Genomic DNA, 21,171 nt, shown 5'->3' with positions numbered 1-21,171 from the left:
TATTTACCACATATACGCAAATATTACATGAAACATTAGGCAATAAAATTCCTGGAATTTGAACGTGCATTGTTTTTTTTAATTATTATTTACCACATATATGTAAACATTACATGAAACATTATCCAATAAAACTGATAAAAATCCTGCCCTAGATATTTTTCACTTAAATGATTATAAATGAGGAAAACACTGACTGAATCCTTTTTAAGAACCGACAAAGGCTGTTTTTTCCCATCATGTTTTTTTTTTCTTCCAACATATATAAATAGCAGGCTACCTCAAATCGATCACTCCACTAAAAATATGCATTTAATTAATGCTCCGCTGTTGTTCTTATATCATAAACCTCTGTCAACATTTTTAATCATAGTCATTATTTTAAAGATTCTGGGCTCTATTTTAGCAATCTAGGCGCAAAGTCCATAGCGCAAAAGCATTAAGTGCTTGTGAGAGTCCACTTTTGCTATTTTCTGGATGTAAAAAAATATTTTTTTTATTATTTACCACATATACGCAAATATTACATGAAACATTAGGCAATAAAATTCCTGGAATTTGAACGTGCATTGTTTTTTTTATTATTATTTACCACATATATGTAAACATTACTTGAAACATTATCCAATAAAACTGATAAAAATCCTGCCCTAGATATTTTTCACTTAAATGATAATAAATGAGGAAAACACTGACTGAATCCTTTTTAAGAACCGACAAAGGCTGTTTTTTTCCCATCATGTTTTTTTTCTTCCAACAAATATAAATAGCAGGCTTCCTCAAATCGATCACTCCACTAAAAATATGCATTTAATTAATGCTCCGCTGTTGTTCTTATATCATAAACCTCTGTCAACATTTTTAATCATAGTCATTATTTTAAAGATTCTGAGCTCTATTTTAACAATCTAGGCGCAAAGTCCAAAGCGCAGGGCGCAAAAGCATTAAGTGCTTGTGAGAGTCCACTTTTGCTATTTTCAGGATGTAAAAGAATATTTTTTTTATTATTTACCACATATACGCAAATATTACATGAAACATTAGGCAATAAAATTCCTGGAATTTGAACGTGCATTGTTTTTTTTAATTATTATTTACCACATATATGTAAACATTACATGAAACATTATCCAATAAAACTCATAAAAATCCTGCCCTAGATATTTTTTCAACTAAATTATAATAAATAAGGAAAACACTGACTGAATCCTTTTTAAGAACCGGCATAGGCTGTTTTTTTTCCCATCATGTTTTTTTTCTTCCAACAAATATAAATAGCAGGCTTCCTCAAATCGATCGCTCCACCGAAAATATGCATTTAATTAATGCTCCGCTGTTGTTCTTATATCATAAACCTCTGTCAACATTTTTAATCATAGTCATTATTTTAAAGATTCTGGGCTCTATTTTAGCAATCTAGGCGCAAAGTCCAAAGCGCAGGGCGCAAAAGCATTAAGTGCTTGTGAGAGTCCACTTTTGCTATTTTCTGGATGTAAAAAAATATTTTTTTTATTATTTACCACATATACGCAAATATTACATGAAACATTAGGCAATAAAATTCCTGGAATTCGAACGTGCATTGTTTTTTTTATTATTATTTACCACATATATGTAAACATTACTTGAAACATTATCCAATAAAACTGATAATGAGGAAAACACTGACTGAATCCTTTTTAAGAACCGACAAAGGCTGTTTTTTTCCCATCATGTTTTTTTTCTTCCAACAAATATATATAGCAGGCTTCCTCAAATCGATCACTCCACTAAAAATATGCATTTAATTAATGCTCCACTGTTGTTCTTATATCATAAACCTCTGTCAACATTTTTAATCATAGTCATTATTTTAAAGATTCTGAGCTCTATTTTAACAATCTAGGCGCAAAGTCCAAAGCGCAAAAGCATTAAGTGCTTGTGAGAGTCCACTTTTGCTATTTTCAGGATGTAAAACAATATTTTTTTTATTATTTACCACATATACGCAAATATTACATGAAACATTAGGCAATAAAATTCCTGGAATTTGAACGTGCATTGTTTTTTTAATTATTATTTACCACATATATGTAAACATTACATGAAACATTATCCAATAAAACTGATAAAAATCCTGCCCTAGATATTTTTCACTTAAATGATTATAAATGAGGAAAACACTGACTGAATCCTTTTTAAGAACCGACATAGGCTGTTTTTTTTCCCATCATGTTTTTTTTTTCTTCCAACATATATAAATAGCAGGCTACCTCAAATCGATCGCTCCACCGAAAATATGCATTTAATTAATGCTCCACTGTTGTTCTTATATCATAAACCTCTGTCAACATTTTTAATCATAGTCATTATTTTAAAGATTCTGAGCTCTATTTTAACAATCTAGGCGCAAAGTCCAAGGCGCAAAAGCATTAAGTGCTTGTGAGAGTCCACTTTTGCTATTTTCTGGATGTAAAAGAATATTTTTTTTATTATTTACCACATATACGCAAATATTACATGAAACATTAGGCAATAAAATTCCTGGAATTTGAACGTGCATTGTTTTTTTTATTATTATTTACCACATATATGTAAACATTACATGAAACATTATCCAATAAAACTGATAAAAATCCTGCCCTAGATATTTTTCACTTAAATGATTATAAATGAGGAAAACACTGACTGAATCCTTTTTAAGAACCGACATAGGTTTTTTTCCCATCATGTTTTTTTTTCTTCCGACAAATATAAATAGCAGGCTACCTCAAATCGATCGCTCCACCGAAAATATGCATTTAATTAATGCTCCGCTGTTGTTCTTATATCATAAACCTCTGTCAACATTTTTTATAATAGTCATTATTTTAAAGATTCTGAGCTCTATTTTAACAATCTAGGCGCAAAGTCCAAAGCGCAGGGCGCAAAAGCATTAAGTGCTTGTGAGAGTCCACTTTTGCTATTTTCAGGATGTAAAAGAATATTTTTTTTATTATTTACCACATATACGCAAATATTACATGAAACATTAGGCAATAAAATTCCTGGAATTTGAACGTGCATTGTTTTTTTTAATTATTATTTACCACATATATGTAAACATTACATGAAACATTATCCAATAAAACTTATAAAAATCCTGCCCTATATATTTTTCACTTAAATGATAATAAATGAGGAAAACACTGACTGAATCCTTTTTAAGAACCGACAAAGGCTGTTTTTTTCCCATCATGTTTTTTTTCTTCCAACAAATATAAATAGCAGGCTTCCTCAAATCGATCACTCCACTAAAAATATGCATTTAATTAATGCTCCACTGTTGTTCTTATATCATAAACCTCTGTCAACATTTTTTATAATAGTCATTATTTTAAAAATTCTGAGCTCTATTTTAACAATCTAGGCGCAAAGTCCATAGCGCAAAAGCATTAAGTGCTTGTGAGAGTCCACTTTTGCTATTTTCAGGATGTAAAAAAATATTTTTTTTTTTATTATTTACCACATATACGCAAATATTACATGAAACATTATCCAATAAAATTCCTGGAATTTGAACGTGCATTGTTTTTTAATTTTTATTATTTACCACATATATGTAAACATTACATGAAACATTATCCAATAAAACTCATAAAAATCCTGCCCTAGATATTTTTCACTTAAATTATAATAAATGAGGAAAACACTGACTGAATCCTTTTTAAGAACCGGCATAGGTTTTTTTCCCATCATGTTTTTTTTTTCTTCCGACAAATATAAATAGCAGGCTTCCTCAAATCGATCGCTCCAATACAAATATGCATTTAATTAATGCTCCGCTGTTGTTCTTATATCATAAACCTCTGTCAACATTTTTAATCATAGTCATTATTTTAAAGATTCTGGGCTCTATTTTAACAATCTAGGCGCAAAGTCCATAGCGCAAAAGCATTAAGTGCTTGTGAGAGTCCACTTTTGCTATTTTCTGGATGTAAAAAAATATTTTTTTTATTATTTACCACATATACGCAAATATTACATGAAACATTAGGCAATAAAATTCCTGGAATTTGAACGTGCATTGTTTTTTTAAATTATTATTTACCACATATATGTAAACATTACATGAAACATTATCCAATAAAACTCATAAAAATCCTGCCCTAGATATTTTTCAATTAAATGATTATAAATGAGGAAAACACTGACTGAATCCTTTTTAAGAACCGACATAGGTTTTTTTCCCATCATGTTTTTTTTTCTTCCGACAAATATAAATAGCAGGCTACCTCAAATCGATCGCTCCACCGAAAATATGCATTTAATTAATGCTCCGCTGTTGTTCTTATATCATAAACCTCTGTCAGCATTTTTTATAATAGTCATTATTTTAAAGATTATGAGCTCTATTTTAACAATCTAGGCGCAAAGTCCAAAGCGCAGGGCGCAAAAGCATTAAGTGCTTGTGAGAGTCCACTTTTGCTATTTTCAGGATGTAAAAGAATATTTTTTTTATTATTTACCACATATACGCAAATATTACATGAAACATTAGGCAATAAAATTCCTGGAATTTGAACGTGCATTGTTTTTTTTAATTATTATTTACCACATATATGTAAACATTACATGAAACATTATCCAATAAAACTGATAAAAATCCTGCCCTAGATATTTTTCAACTAAATTATAATAAATAAGGAAAACACTGACTGAATCCTTTTTAAGAACCGGTATAGGCTGTTTTTTTCCCATCATGTTTTTTTCTTCCGACAAATATAAATAGCAGGCTACCTCAAATCGATCGCTCCACTACAAATATTGCATTTAATTAATGCTCCGCTGTTGTTCTTATATCATAAATCTCTGTCAACATTTTTAATCATAGTCATAGGGATGTCAGAATCCACTTTTGCTATTTTAAGGATGTAAAATTATAATTTTTTTTAATTATTTACCACATAATGCTAAACATTAGGTCATAAAATTCCTGGAATTTGAACATGCATTGTCTTCTTTTAATTATTTACCAAATATACGTAATGGTACATGAAACATTAGGTCATAAAATTCCTGGAAAAGTCATGAAATTTTAGCAGTAAAAAAATGTGTATGAACCCTGATATGGGTATTAGCAGCTTTTTAATTAACACAGTAGAATAATCATGGCTGATACTTGGGATAAGCTCAATACAGCAACAACAACAAAAAAGATAGGTAAGAAAACATATCTGTGCAAATAAACTCAGCTTTCCCACTTTTGTCCAGACACAAAGATGACATGTAGATGATAGATGATTGTTTGGGATTGGGTAACCGTGACTTACTGTCGATTGTCTTTTTCACTACTCCTAATCTGTCACAGATTTATTTCCCCGAACACTTTGTAAGATACTCTTAGTACTAACACACCCAATTATATCCTAAATTAGCTAGTCATGATGAGTTACTTTTAATCTTAAGATGTTTTGTGAATGTGGCGCCTGAGTATTTTAAGTGCTACCAGAGGCTTTACAGCCACTATATCCTCATGCACAGTCTGATCCTGCAATTTTCTCAGCATTGTTACAAAGTAAATGCAACACACTCCGTATGATGTGAGATGAGAAAGGAGTCGTACAGATGAGTCTTTTAGCACCTCTCTGCATAGACATATACAGTTTCCATGGAGACTTTATGGCCCGAATGCACTGTGGTGTTGCATTTTTCATGGTTGGAGCTGGCAAAAGCACTTCAAAGAGGAGAGAGAGAGAAAGAGAGACATAAACTCGTACCTAATGGCTGCTTCATCATTCATCAGCACCTTCACGTTGCAACATTTTTTCTCATGTGCCAGGCATATAACTCAACACCTTCTCCATTAGCCAACAGTAGAAACAGCTCACTGCCAACAGGAGACTCAAATGAACTGTGGACACGCTGCATATTAAGTGTACAACTTCGTGCAAAAATTTAAGTGAATCATATGATGCAATGCACTTATCGTCTATTTACATCAGGCAGTTGAAGTCAGAATTATTCGCCCTCCTGTTTAATTTTTCCCCCAATTACTGTTTAACAGAGAGCAGATTTTTTTCAACACATTTCTAAACATAATAGTTTAATAACATATTTCTAATAACTGATTTATTTTCTCTTTGCCATGATGACCGTGAATAATATTTTACTAGATAATTTTCAAGACACTTTTAAACAGCTTAAAGTGACATTTAAAGGCTTAACTAGGTTAATTTGGTTAACTAGGCAGGTTAGGGTAATAGGCAAGCTATTGTATAACGATGGTCTGTTCTGTAGACTAAATAATTAATAATTAAAGGGGCTAATAATTGTGACCTTAAAATGGTGTTCAAAAATTAAAAACTGCTTTTATTCTAGCCAAAATAAAACAAATAAGACTTAAAACATTATCAGACATGCTGTGAAAATTTCATCGCTCTGTTAATCATAATTTGGGAAATATATAAAAAAAGAAAAACAATTCAAAGGGGGCTAATAATTCTGACTTTAACTATATATATATATATATATATATATATATATATATATATATATATATATATATATATATATATATATATATATATATATATATATATAATTTTTATTTTTTGTGGCTTAGTCTCTTATTTATCAGGGGTCGCCACACCAGAATGCACCACCAACTATTTTAGCATCTGTTTTGCATCGCGGATGCCCTTCCAGCCGAAACCCAGTACTTGGAAACACACATACACTCTCTCATTCACACAGACACTCATACACTACGACCAATATATGATTCTATATAACTAGCGAATTAAACATATTACATTTTAGTATTTTTATTATTTTTATTATTTTTATTAAATTATAACCAGTTCTTATTAGTGTTGAGAAACACAATCATATTGTTATATAATTTACTTACACTGCCATTCAAAAGTCTGTAATGAGCAAATTATATACATATATTTAATAAAACGAATCATGTTTTTTTTTTTCGGACAAATATAAATAGCAGACAAATATAAAAATTTGCATAAGGGGCTAACAATTTTGTCCCTAAAATAGTTTTTAAATAATTTAAAACTGCTTTTACTTTTAGCCGAAATAAAACAAGTAAGACTTTCTCCAAAAGACAAAATATTATCAGACATACTGTGAAAATTTCCTTGCTCTGTTAAACCTCATTTAGGAAATATTTAAAAAAGAATACAAAATTCAAAGTAGGCGAATAGTTCTGACTTCCATCAAAAGGGCACCCTTGGTACCCATTAGTCAGCGGAAACTAAAATAGAAATAGAAAATAAGAATAAAATAAATAAAAATAAAATAGTCCTGCCCTAGATATTTTTCACGATAAATATTTTTTGATGATAAATAATGAAAACACTGACTGAATCCTTTTTAATAGGCTGTTTTTCTCATCATGTTTTTTTTCTTCCATCAAATAGAAATAGCAGGCTACCTCAAATCCATCACTCCACAGAAAATTGGCGTTTCATTAATGCTTTGCTGTAATTCTTTTATCATTAACCTCGTTCAACATTTTAATAGAAGTCATTAGTTTAAAGATTATGTCTTGAGCATCTGGTTTTACCTTAGAGCTTGTGTGCTTTTATTTCCTCTCACTCGCGGTTCATGTGCACACGAAAAACAATGACAAGGCTCATATGTTGACTTTTTGTAAGGTATAGGATACTATAGCATATAACAGTTTTGTTGTTTAAATATGATATTGCATAAATTTGCATACATGTTTTAAAAGCTATAAAATGAAAGCCACAGTTTGGTGTGGAGTTCTCATCATGGAAAAATCAAGAAAATCTTGGGATTTGTTTGATTCGTAGATTATGTAGGCTATTTAAAAAAAGGATATTTAATAAGAAATTGTAATGTGTAATTTTTCTAATGGAAAAAAGGTTGGTTTGTTGGTTGTACACTAAATCATCACAACTATAGCCTATTTGTTGTGTTTATGAGAGGTGCCAAAGCGCTCTCTAATGGAGAGAAAATCCAGACATACCGACTTGAGGTAGGCTTGTTTCCAAAGCAGCGGACATTTCAGAAAGTTTTGTTTTGTGGCTTTTTTCTCCAGTTGTGCAAACAAACAAGTGTTTGTAATGCGGATCCAGGACAGGCAATCAGCATCAGCGCTGGTTTGACTTTAACTCGTCTGTTTCGAGCTGTGACCAGCAGTGTCCTTCTTTCATTTTGCTTCTTTGGAAAAATATGTCTTTAGGCATATGTGGTTGCACATGTCACATCCCGCGAGTTAACAAACTTGTGTTGCACTTTTATGCAGCCAATAAAAGATAAATAAATTTAGCATTTAACTAATACCGTTAATCCGTTAAAAACACACCCTTTCTGTTGAATCAGTGAATTGGTTATTATGAGCATACCTAATGTGAATGTATGTCACAACACAATCTCACTGCAATTTGTAACTTTTTGATTTAGTGGCTAATTCGTATGAATTTGTAAGATCTAATTCGTACAATTTAGTACGATTTGCTCATTCCCCAATGACGGTTGGGTTTAGGGGTGGGGTTAGGTGCCACGCAGCCTTTTTAAAATCGTACAACTGAGCTCGTACGAATTTGTACGAATTAGCCACTAAACTGGCAAAGCGTAAAATACTTATGTTTTCTCGTGAGATCAGGCTGGCATGTTATGCACATCTGTCAACTGCATTTACATGAAAAACAACTATGATTCTATCTCTTCTCGAGTGTTTTAAGTCCGTCCAGTCTCTATATACACACATACGATTGAACAGTTGTTGTCCACTGCACTTACTGTTATGAATGGACACCAAAAGAGATTTCAGTTTTTATTAAAAGAGATCTCAGTTTTGAAGTTTACTGAATCTACGCACAGATACTGTTTATCTGTTGTTTTAGGACTGGGTTATGCCCAAAGATTGAAAGTTAAATACACAATCTCCTAATTCCTAAGCTTCCTTTTCCCTATTCTATTTATTTTGTACCTTTGCATCACAAGAAGCTTTTCAGTTCTGTTGCTGATTGTGACAAAACACTTCTTCCTGTTTAAAACAAAGCTTATTCCTGTTTCATCAAACCCATATCAAAGCGTAACCCAAAAACTTCTGTGCACCGTTACAACCCTAGTACAAATGGTTATTGACCACAACTTTTTTTTAAGACTGCATCCACTCTGAAATGGGGCCTCAACTGCTCATAGACTCCACCATCTTATTCTTCAGGCCTCATTTTATAATAACACAATCTCAGTTTTCTAATTTGTCTAGAACAAGGTACCTTTTAAAGGCAGTACAGTCTTGGAAGGTTGTTCTTCAGGTTTAGGAACAGACTTTGAATATGTCTTCTTTAGGTCCCTGACAATTATTGAATGTGATATCAGATCAATTGCCTCAGGGATCTGTAGAGCGAGAGAGAATCAGTTCCAGAGTAAAGTCTTTTAGTCTGAAGTCACCAGTCACATATTCTCTGTTTCAGTCCGGATGGCAGTTTCCTGGCAGCTGGATCTGCAGATGGTGCCGTGTACATATGGAATGTAAACACAGGAAACCTGGAAAAACACCTTCCTGACATGCACAGGTAAGTTGGGGATGAATTAAAACATTAGCAGATCAATGTGGCATTTAGGGTGCTTTAGGGTGCTTTCACACCTGTGAATCGATTCAGTTGTTCCGAAACAGAGATTACAAATGTTACATTGTTGCTCTTTGCTCTTGGTGCGGTTCGCTTTCACACTGCAAAGTTTCTAATCGGACCAAAAGAGCTAAAACAAGTCACGTGCGAGTAAACTCTCCTTACATTGGTCAGAGTGTCAGGGTTTATTTTGCAGCGTCCCGCTAAGCTGTCAGGTGGAGGTTTGGTGGTGATTGACAGGGTGCACGCGTTACGTATCTGAGGAGAGACGTTGTGGTGAGGGTGTGCGACGTAGACTATTTGAGGAACGGGAGGGAGACGCAAGATTACCAGGAGATCATCACTCGTTTGCGGGCATCCGGAGACTCGCGAAACTTCCCGCCCTACTCATAATTCTCTCTTCATATAGCCGTAAGCCAATTACATATCCATAAAACACTGTGATATAACCGCGCTCGGATCGGACCGCTTTCTCACTGCAATCGAACCGCTCCGGGGTTCGTTTCAATCGAGCCGAGACCACCTCATTCAAGCGATCTCGGAGCGATTACTTTGGCGCGGAACAGAGTGCGATTGCCCTGTTCACATATGCCAATCAAACCGCGCTAACTGGGCAAACGAGATACGTTCCGAAACAAAAGTGTAGGTATGAAAGCACCCTTAGACTAAGGGTGCTTTCACATCTGTAGTTCACTTCATTTAGTCTGGACCAAGGGCAATAAATGATAAATTGTAGCATTTTTGCCGTCTTTGGGTCCTTTTCACACCACTCTGATTGCTTTGGTCCGAACCAGTTTAAAAGAACCAAAATGCAGTCATCTGACATAATCCACATCACTCGTTGGCCAGATGTTGTTGAATGTATTTCCTACACTGCTTTTCTATTGGTCAGAATTCACGTGCGGGAAAATGCCAATGGAACTCCCACAAGTAAACGAAACGGCAGACACAAAATATCACTTTTTACTATGGAGGGATTACTGCGCTGACAAATCGTATACCTGCTCACAGTATACTATATAGTTTGTTTAGTTTGTAGATAGTCTAAACATTTCGAGAATGAAATGCGGCTGTGGCTGGAAAACAAATTTTTAATGCATTGCAAACGGCGAAGGGACATCGCAAGTCACTTCAGGAGGAGGCTTGAATTCATTTTGCTAAACTGCGACATGGTCATCTTCCAGAAATATCACCAGCGATCCATCAGGTAATGTTTTTCCCAATTTAAAAATGTTGGCAAAGCGCTGTAAACAAATATTTTTCCTCCACATTCCATAATGCACAGCGCATCGGCCTACTGCAGCTGGATGAGTCCAAAAAGGCGCAGTACTTTTTGCGGTTGGGTTGGTTTTAGTTCGGATCATATTCTCATCACAAATGAACCGGAGTTTGTTTAAAAGAGTACCTCTTCAAGGAGGTCTCGGTATGTTTTTTTGTGCACACTCGAGTACGATTGCTACATTCACACCTGCCCAAATGAACCCCAACAAAGGGGAAAACAAACTCTATTGCGATTCAACCGAACTAAATACAGCAGGTGTGAAAGCACCCTTAATGACTTGAATTTTGGTCTTTAAATCGATGTGATATTTCACACTAAGCAACTCTATGGAAATAACACAGAAAAAAAGAGTCACAGACTACACAATCTGAAAACAACTCTAGTCACCCAACTCTTTTCAGCCCCCAAACCACAACGAATTAAATGTTCAGGAAGCAGCAATCAAAAAGAGCAGAACACTATTGGCTGCTTGCGTGATGATGACATCACTGAAACGAAGCACTTGAAATCTCTCAAAGCAATCAAGAGACCATTTGAAAGCATCGTCAATCAGCTGATCTGTTAGCAGATGGATCGCTCGTATATCAGCACAGTTCAGCTGATAGATGGGCTTTAACATGCTTTCGTGTCTGTGTACGCAGGTTGAAGTGAGTGCATCGATGACCAATCACTAAGGCCAGACAGAATCTGCAGACATTTTTGCTATTGCTGCGAAGAATTTTGTAAATATTTGAATGTGAATAATTTTAGAAGTATCATAACTAAAAACTATTTAGTCACTAATAAAACTAATACATTTTGAACTTTTATTTAATGTGTACAATGCAAATCCAATTAGATCCAGTTATTTAGTAACCAAAGCAAGTCTGTCATATAATATATCGACTAAAAGATAGAAAATATTACTTAACAAACTGTATTGAAAATAAATCATCAACATTTGAATATTGCTATTATTATATAACAATAATAATTAGTGAAATTAATTTAAAAACTGAATAAATCTTTAGAATCCCATTTTTTTAGATTCTTACAGGCTAGACATTGCTCTGCTACCTTATTCTCAGGCTACCCATCCCTACCTAAACTACAGGTGTGGGAAGAGCTACTGCAACTAAACCCGCAACACAAATCACAAATTTCTAAAATCTATGGGTGCATTTTGAGCTTGGATGATGGTTCTCTTACTAAAATTAAAAAATCTTGGGAAAATAAATTGGGAATATGTTTTGAGGAAGAATGGTGGCTTGGTGCACTGCAGAGAATACGTTCTAGTACAATTTGCGCTTGGCTTAGTTTGATACAATTCAAAGTCTTTCATAGAGTCCATTTCTCAAAAACCAGGCCATCTGAAATTTTTCCCAGTATCGATGACAGATGTGACAGATGTCATGCACCAAGTTGTAATTTGAGTCATATGTTCTTTATGTGCCCTCTATTACAGAATTATTGGATTAATTATTTATTACAATTATGTCCAAGGTGTTGCAGGTAAATATAAACCCATCCCCTGATGTTGCCATTTTTGGGGTTCCAAAGATTTGGTCCAAATTTAATTATAAACAACTTGATGTTTTGGCCTTAACCTAACTAATAGCCAGGCGTCGTATACTACTTCACTGAAAATCAAATAAGCCTTCAACTACATCCCAATGGCTTGTAGATACCATGCATTTTTGCAAGTTGGAAAAGGTTAGATGCTCTGGGAAAACTAATTTCTTTAAAAAGTGGCATTGTTTTATAACTTACTTTAACTCTCTTAAGGTATTGCCTTCCATTTAATAGATGCACTCTCCTGAGTTCCCTCCCTTTTTAATTCATTTCGTATTAATTAAACTTTTTTGTTTTATCTGATACCATTTTATACCGTTTAATTGTAAATATTTACTTTCAACATTGACAATGTATCTGAACATTTGATTGTGATATTTGGTTGTAATTTTCAGTACACTTAATACTCATGTTTCTATTTTTCTTTTCCTCTTTTATTATTATAATTATTATTATTAATATTTCTCTTTTTTATTATATATATATATATTTTTTTTTGTTATTATTTTTTTGTCTCTTTTGTAAAAAAAAGAAAAAGAAGGATATGTAACTATCTGTACTGATGTAATGTTTGTTTTTTCACGATAAACAATTTAAACATAAAAACTGAATAAATCAAAATTTATACAAGTAAATAACTAGACTCAATGATGGATTAAAAATCTGCGGAAATCTGCAGATTTCTACACGCGCAGATTCCGTGTGAGTTTACCAATCACAGACAATTCTGTTGAGCTCGTGAACACAATGCCCAGTCAACCCATGACAGCTCTCTCATTGGCTGTAGCTCGTCACTACATCTGACCATGCGTGGGGTCAAGTCGCTCCAGAATATTTAACATGCTAGTCGATATCGGAGTTTCGTCAGAGAGATGTCGGCGACGCATGAGCAAGCCTCTTTGATGTGTAGTTCATTACTTCACACATAAAGTCTGCCGAGTGCCATATATCCAATGAATTTCCCAAGATCACAGCACGATCTGTCGACAAGCTTGTTAACTTGCCAATAAGGTTCAGATCTGGCTTAAAGTAATGTAGTGTGAACTAGGCATAAAACTACACATGTGAACTAGGCATTAAAACAATTACTTGACCCATCTTCTGGGGTGTCATCTTAACAGCATGTATCCTATTATTCACCCAGTGCAATGCTGACACAATGTAAGTGATTGTCAGACACGATGTAAGTGTTTTTGTTAGTTTCAGCCTGGCGTCGTTGGAATCATCTTCATTTGCACCTTTTTGTTCACCCATGGTTGTGCTGGTGTGAAAAGAAGACTTGATTAAGGCACTTTGCTATATTGAGGCAACTGAAATAGACTGCACTATTGACCAATTAAAGCTGGTCTAAAGTCAATGGCGCAGTTGTTTTGTGTGTGTGTGTGTTAGTTATATGCACCTCTAGGGTTCACAACATGCATACATGTTGCTAATTAGACACACAGGGATCCACAGCAGCACAGAAACATCTTTAAATATGAAAAATTAAAGGATTAAAATGTAAAATTGTTTACATATATAAAAACTGCTACCTCCTCCCATGCCTTCTCTACCTCAGGGGGCTTTGGTGGAATACAGCTCTTTCCACAGATGGTCTCCTCGTGCACTTTAACCTTGCACGTGAGCAGATCCATTTCCTTGCTAGTAAAGGGTTCATTTTTTCCACTTACAAAAGTCCATCGTGTAAATAGTAAATGCTGAGTGGTGTGACCACAACTCGCTCTTAAAAGGAATGGGAGCCGAGACTCTGATTGTTTTAATGCATGTTATGCACAAAACACACTCGTAACACATTAAGAGAAGAAAGTAGGCCAGGGATGGACAACTTGGGTCTTGGAGAGCCATTATCCTGTAGATTTCATCCTCAACCCTAATCAAACACACCTTCCTGTTGCTTTCTAGTGATCTTGAAGTCACTGATTAGCTTATTCAGGTTTGTTTGATTAGTGTTGGAGCAAAACTTTGCAGGACAGTGACTGAAGTAGCCCGTCCCTGAAGTAGACCATTTAGATCATGTGGATTAGGTCATGCCCTAAGGGCAAAATTGTCATAATAGAGCCCCTTTGTTCTTTAACTTAAGGCTCATAAAGGAATAGTGTAAGGGCCTACTCACACTATACTATCCGAACCGTGCCCAGGCCCGTTTCCCGGATCATTTGAGAAGTGTTAGTGCGCTGAATCGGACTCAGGCATGGTTTACTTGGCCTGGAAAAGGTGTGCCTAAGCGCAGTTTACTTGGCCCGAAAGGGGCTGTTTCATATGGATTTATTAATCAAACTGCCGTAGTTTATCAAAGACGCAAACATCTCAAGGCACGACAGCTGCACACATTCAGCATACCTCCTCATTCCTGCAGCACGAGGGCTTTATGATTATTTATGAGCGCCAAAAGTGGCGGATCTGTTCGGCGAAATATCTGACTGCGTGTCACCGCATCCCTAAATACTGTTTGGCGAAATATTTGACTGCATGTCAAACGACTGAAACGATATAACTAGAGAAATCTCCTTTGTGCTGAGCTAGATGTCACGTTAGGCGGGATCAAAACAATAACAAAAACGGGAACAAAAGATTGCGGATTCAAGTGCAGATTTTTATATTTTAAAGTGCAAAAACAGTGAACAAAAATCCAAAAATATCAAAGTGCAAAATAACAAATAAACAACAAAACAAGAAACTAAGACAGATAAACATGAACTAGACTATAGCAGGATACGAGGCAAGACAGGGCTCAACAATAAGGACTGCCCGGTGGCCCAGGGCCAGCGTGAGAGACGCTTGGGACAGTAGACAGGATCAATACTGGCCCGATTGGGACAGTGCTGCCTTGTCACTAACATTTAATTTGTTTGCGACTATTTGTCAATTGCGTGCTTTTTAAGTTTGTGCTTTTAAGTCTTTAAATAATATCTTCTCTGTGATGTCGTAAACACCATATTGCTTTCTAGTTCCTCTTCTCTGATTTGATGTTTTGAGCATGCGGATTTTTTCAGTAACCTGGTAACAACCAGTACAGCGAAGAAACAGCAACATCAAATTATAAGGCTAAAAGAAAATGTCTGTTTCTATAACGTCTTGGAAGCAGACATTTATGTGTGAACATTGCAACAAAAAAAATTAAGTGATGCTTTGCAAAGTTTGCCGTCAGTTTGACAAGTCACACACTTTTTGTTAAATAATTTCGAACCGCAATAAAATACCTCCACATTTTCTATACTGCTCTTTTTGTTTTGCATAACACTTTTATTAACAGTTTTTTAAGTATTGAAATTCTAGATTTGCAGACTTTATTTTTGACACATTATTTAAAATATGCGGCTAAAAAATAGCTATTAACTTCCCTTTTTTTTGGTGGGGCTCAGTAAAAATTTTGGCAGGGCAAGTAAAAAATCTGAACCACTTGCCCGATCGGACCAGTACAAAAAATCCTTAGCGTTGAACCCTGCAAGATCAGGAACAACAACTAGGAAAAACTGACTTACTGGGTACAAGAAAGACAAACGACGCGATGACACAGTGGTTGAATGACTGAATATAAAGTCCTGGTAATCACGGATAATGGAGACAGCTGTGGTTGTAAATCAGTGTAGATGACAGACCGGGTGTGTGCGTGAAAGAATGTATGGAAATGTAGTCTTTATGGGCGCTGTAGTTCCACTCAGTGTCCATTGAACTACAGCGCCCTCAGGTGGTCACTGACAGATGTGACACTAGAGCGCTCACTGAACAGCGCAGCATCGATGACGTAAGCGTGCCCAGGCCCGATTGTAGTCTGAGTGCGGGCCGTCGGGGGAGACGGGAGGGGGGACTGGTTCGAGGTAACTGTACATAGTGTGAATACGGCCTAAAAGGCCACAATGAGTTTAAACAGTGAATAATTTTTGGTTGTGCTCGGAAACTCTGCCTTTCTCCTTTACCCTCCTTAGGGCGCTGACCGAGGACAGGGGACCACGGAGCGTGGAGCATATGTTTCCCATGAAGTGCTGAGTGCTAGGTGCTTTGTTTTTTTAGTTAAATGCAGCACTGCAAAAGTACTCTCACGTGCCCACAGCTGCAATAGTATCTAACTGCAGACATATGCAAGCTGAGACATGCAGCGCCCTATCATACACCTGCCGCAATAAGGTGCAAGACGTGTTTGGGGATGTGTTTCTATTTTTTAGACCAATCCCACATAGCAAAATTTCTTTGGCCCAGCTCTGGCCCACACAATCAGGTTTTGCTTGGCCCACATGCCGCAGTGCATTACGGTACATGGCTGGATCAAATCTGGCTTCCAGACAAGGGCCAAACACGGACCATATCTGCGCCAAGTCTCAGCCAAGTTAATAACTCATAACTGGGCCTGAACTGGGCCAGATAGGTTGGTGTGTCACGATTGCAATGAAATTGATAAACCCATGGAGTGATGCGCTTTAGGCACACTATGGGCACGCTTTTTCGCAGAGTGACCTGATTGGTAGAATTTTTTTTTCTTTACTCAAAAATGATTTTAGTGTATTTTAAATGTGGGTCAAGACTGGCCAAACTCACATGGCCCACTTATCAAATTTTTAAATCTGGGCCAAATACTAAGTTTTTCATCTGGCCCGAATCTTGTGTGCCGCCTTAAAGACGGTGCCACCTCTGCCAAACCTGGGCCATGTTTGGCCCACATGCTGTATGCCAGTGCCGGATGAATGCCTGCTGTGCCAGCTTTATGCCAAATCTGGGCCAGAATTCTTTGCTACTAGGGTTGCAACCTTAGATTTCCTGTTTTCCGCCTCGTTGCTTAAATAGCAAATCCATTTGCTCCACTTTGTGGACTCATGGGTGTTTCGGTCTAGAATAGAGGTGTGTTAAGGTGCATAGTTGGCCGCAAAGCGTGTTAGTTGTGCGCCTCGCTTACACTTTGTTTAAAACACACAGGATGTACAGCAATACGCAAACATCCTTACAAATTAAAAAGAATTAAAGGAATAAAATATTACTAAAATTATTATTTTCTACATAAATATAAAAACCACTGCCTCCAAGCCTTCATGTCGGGGGGCTTTTTCTGTTTATTCATGACAACTTGCTTTTGTATGTTATTATTAGCAGTATTATTTATTATATGCATATTTATATTTGTTTTATTAAAAACAAGCTTAGATTTGCCCACCTGTCAGGTTTTAGACCATATGGGGCATGGCAGGTGTATTTGGAAATAACTCAGTATTTTGACCACACTTGGTCATTATTATTCATTTATTCGTTTGCTGTAAATTAGAACTGAATTTAGAAATAGTTTTGAAATGAATATTTGCGCTTAACAAACGAAATTAATTATTTATAGGCTAATTGATGTCTGTGCGTAAAGGTTTCCCTATCCAAGAGCGAAAGTGAAAGTAGTTCCATTATCTCTCATTCTCACGCAGTAGATGCTCTGTTTAACAGTTTTCTGTTAAAAAAAACTGTCAACTGTTAACTGTCTGCTTGTGAAATGCTAATTTTTTCCACTTATACTTACTTTGCGTCCTGTAAATAGCGAATGCGCTCTTGGCGCGACGCAGCTGGGTCTTAAAGGGAATAGGAGATGAGACTCTAATTGGTTTATTCTCAAAACACAACTATAACTCATTAAGAAAACAAACTCAACCCTTTTAGCTCATGCGCCTTGGCACAAAGCGCATTTTCCCAAGCGTAAAGTAGCAAAAATGCGCTCTGACACACCCTGAAAGCGTTTGTGCCCTGCGTTTTGCGCTCTGCGCATGGACCATCAAAATAGAGCCCCCTGAGTGACAATGGGGAGAGCCAATTATTTGGACATTTTCATTCTGGAACTGAATTAATCTTTTAGTGTTGTTTCTTGTTGAGTTTTTGTGGGTGAAATCCAAACATCCCAGTAGAAACTTATTTCTAGTTTGCTAGAGTAGATTTTCCCGATAATTTGCACTATATATAAAGAAGTTGTTGCACTGGAAACACACCACAGATTAATTGGTTTGCCATTGGTATGTAGTAAGTAACTCAAAGAAGGCATGTCAAAATGTATCATCATGGTTAAATTGTATGTAAATTCTCATCATCTCTTTATCTTTGCATCCTAATTCTGTTTGCAGTGCTCCGATAAGTGCCTTGGCCTGGTCTTTATCAGGTGAATATGTGGTAAGCGTGGACAAGAGCCGTCGAGCCGTGCTGTGGAGTGATATCTGAGAGCAGACACCAGCTGCCTTCATCACATCACGAAGTCTGCAGATGCACTCTCTGGGATGTCATCAAAACACAGCCATGTTGGGGAAAGCTCACGCTCTGCACTCCGTCATTAGTAAGAGCCGTAGTGTTGTGATGGTCGTTGTTGCTAAGCCGTGTCATTCAAAAGCCCAAACACATGCTCTGATGATACAGGGGTCTGGCGACTGTCGAGCAGAGCTGGCTGGGTTTTGTTTTGAAACCTTGTTACAAATGAATTACTGATGCAGAACGTGGCGAAGCATTTGTAGGCTTTCCTGCCTCTTGATGACTTGCTATAATTGTCAGCAAACGTGGAGATCTGAGGTCGCTTGACGCACACCAGATATTTCTGCCTCTGGGATTTGATATCAAAGGGAAACGTGGACAAAACGGGAGCAGTGTATTTAAAAAAAATACACCACAACACATTTGTGAATACATGGAAACTCAGCCCCAGCATGTTCACATGTCAGTCCTATTTTTAGAGACCAAAATAGAGAGCAGACGCATCGTTTTGAATGCTTGACCAGAGCCCATTGTATGTTGTCGCACAATGACATTGAATCTCGAATGCAGTACAAACGTGATGAATATTTTAGATAGAAATATATAAATATACACACCACCATTCCAAACTTTGGGGTCAGAACATTTATTATTATTAATATTATTGTATTTATTTTCAGCAAGGACACGGTAAATGGGTACAGCAAAAAAAAGATATTGTTAAACATTATTTAAATCATTTTCTTTTCAGCTTAGTCCCTTTATTATTCTGTGGTCGCCACAGTGGAATGAACCGGCAACTTATCCAGCACATGTTTTACGCAGTGGCAAGGCAGTGGCGCAGTAGGTAGTGCTGTCGCCTCACAGCAAGAAGGTCGCTGGGTTGCTGGTGCGAACTTCGGCTCAGTTGGCGTTTCTGTGTGGAGTTTGCATGTTCTCCCTGCCTTTGCGTGGGTTTCCTCCGGGTGCTTGTACATTCTCTACAAACTATAGTTCATTTTCAAACAGCAAGGGAATTATGAATTAAATATATAACAAGCGCATGAGAGAAATAAGGGGAAACGAGAGGGTAAACATAAACAAAAATGAAAAGGCCTATAAAATACAAAGCAAAAAGCATTTAGATGTTTAAACATCTCTCTTTAGGCTAATACTTCTTGTTTGAATATGCTAAAAAGGGGTTTACATTTATACAAAACTTTCCAATATTTATGTTTTGATTAAGTCTTAAACAATGATTACGATTATTTTGGATAATGAAAGCACTTTAATGCAAAAAGATTGAACAAAAGGACATTCCTAAAATAATTGAGCAACACTTTAAGCAGACGTTTCCCAGAAAGAGTACATCAATGTGCGCATAAATGGCCTGACAGGAAATATAGATATATTTTATAATCGTATAAATCATTTTATAATTATTTGATTATAGAGTTATTTAACTTAATCTGTTAAGAAACCTTTAGGGTGGCAGGATCAATGATGTTAATTATTTTATTACAAGTCTGTAAGACTTATTTGAGTTAATATTTAGGTTATTCACTAAAATATATTGTTTAAATCGTTCATGGAGCTGAATGTAAACTTATTAACAAAAGAGACCGCGGTAGAATATTTGTAGTCTTTTAATAAGCGTGATGTGTACAAGTTAGAGAGGGTATGAAAAGTAAATTGTTTGTTTTGAAATTTGTGAGGCGACGCAGTGGCGCAGTAGGTAGTGCTGTCGCCTCACAGCAAGAAGGTCGCTGGTTCGATTCTCGGCTCAGTTGGCGTTTCTGTGTGGAGTTTGCATGTTCTCCCTGCGTTTGCGTGGTTTCCGGGTGCTCCGGTTTCCCCCACAGTCCAAAGACATGCGGTACAGGTGAATTGGGTAGGCTAAATTGTCTGTAGTGTATGAGTGTGTATGTGAATGTGTGTGAGGATGTTTCCCAGAGATGGGTTGCGGCTGGAAGGGCATCCGCTGCTGGATAATTTGGCGGTTCATTCCACTGTGGCGATCCCGGATTAATAAAGGGACTAAGCCGACAGGAAAATGAATGAATGAATGAAATTTGTGAATTGGAATTTGTCTAATAATAAACCCGAAACACAGAGGCTGTTGTCATGCAGTGAGCTCGGCCAATCGTGCAATATCAGTGTCGTCATCGCAGCTCCAGAAGTCGTACTTCAGATATTGAAGTGCATCTGAAGTACGGAGCGATGTCGCGGTGCCTCATGTGACAGTCACGTGTCATCTGCGCAGCGTCAATCCAGACAACATTTCTGATCGGCATGCACCGCTTTAAGACAGATTTCGATCAATCTGCATGAAGTTGAACGCACTTATTGTCACATATCTGACTTCTATCTGATTTATTTCCACATATGAAGGAGGCCTGAAACCGATCTCTGAATATCCGAATGCATGCGTTTTTATCGTGTTTACACAGTCATAAAACAGATCCGATCTGTGTCACATATGAGCAAAAAATCAGAATTGGGTCACATTTAACTGGCAGTAACCAACAGTAAACAAGCCTAGTATAATGAAGACAGCTGATTGGTCAGATGGGGATA

General features: G+C 36.3%; 3 protein-coding genes across 3 annotated transcripts in view; all 3 read left to right on the top strand.

The window, feature by feature from the left end:
- Window positions 1-19,995, top strand: part of atg16l2 (autophagy related 16 like 2) — a 94,363-nt gene extending 74,368 nt beyond the window's left edge. Inside the window, exons 17-18 of the mRNA NM_001441460.1 lie at window positions 9,426-9,527; window positions 18,498-19,995. Coding sequence (NP_001428389.1) covers window positions 9,426-9,527; window positions 18,498-18,591 — 196 coding nt within the window. The 3' untranslated portion in view covers window positions 18,592-19,995. The remainder of the gene's footprint in view (window positions 1-9,425; window positions 9,528-18,497) is intronic.
- brwd1 (bromodomain and WD repeat domain containing 1) overlaps window positions 1-21,171 on the top strand; it is a 1,114,631-nt gene that overhangs the window by 392,170 nt on the left and 701,290 nt on the right. The window lies entirely within an intron of this gene.
- The window catches only part of phkg1a (phosphorylase kinase, gamma 1a (muscle)), an 831,529-nt gene that overhangs the window by 241,699 nt on the left and 568,659 nt on the right, over window positions 1-21,171 (top strand). The window lies entirely within an intron of this gene.

This window comes from Danio rerio, chromosome 15 (assembly GCF_052040795.2).
Source record: "Danio rerio strain M-AB ecotype USA chromosome 15, GRCz13ab, whole genome shotgun sequence".
In the NCBI taxonomy this organism is placed as follows: domain Eukaryota; kingdom Metazoa; phylum Chordata; class Actinopteri; order Cypriniformes; family Danionidae; genus Danio; species Danio rerio.
This window is presented reverse-complemented; position numbering and strand designations above follow the sequence as displayed.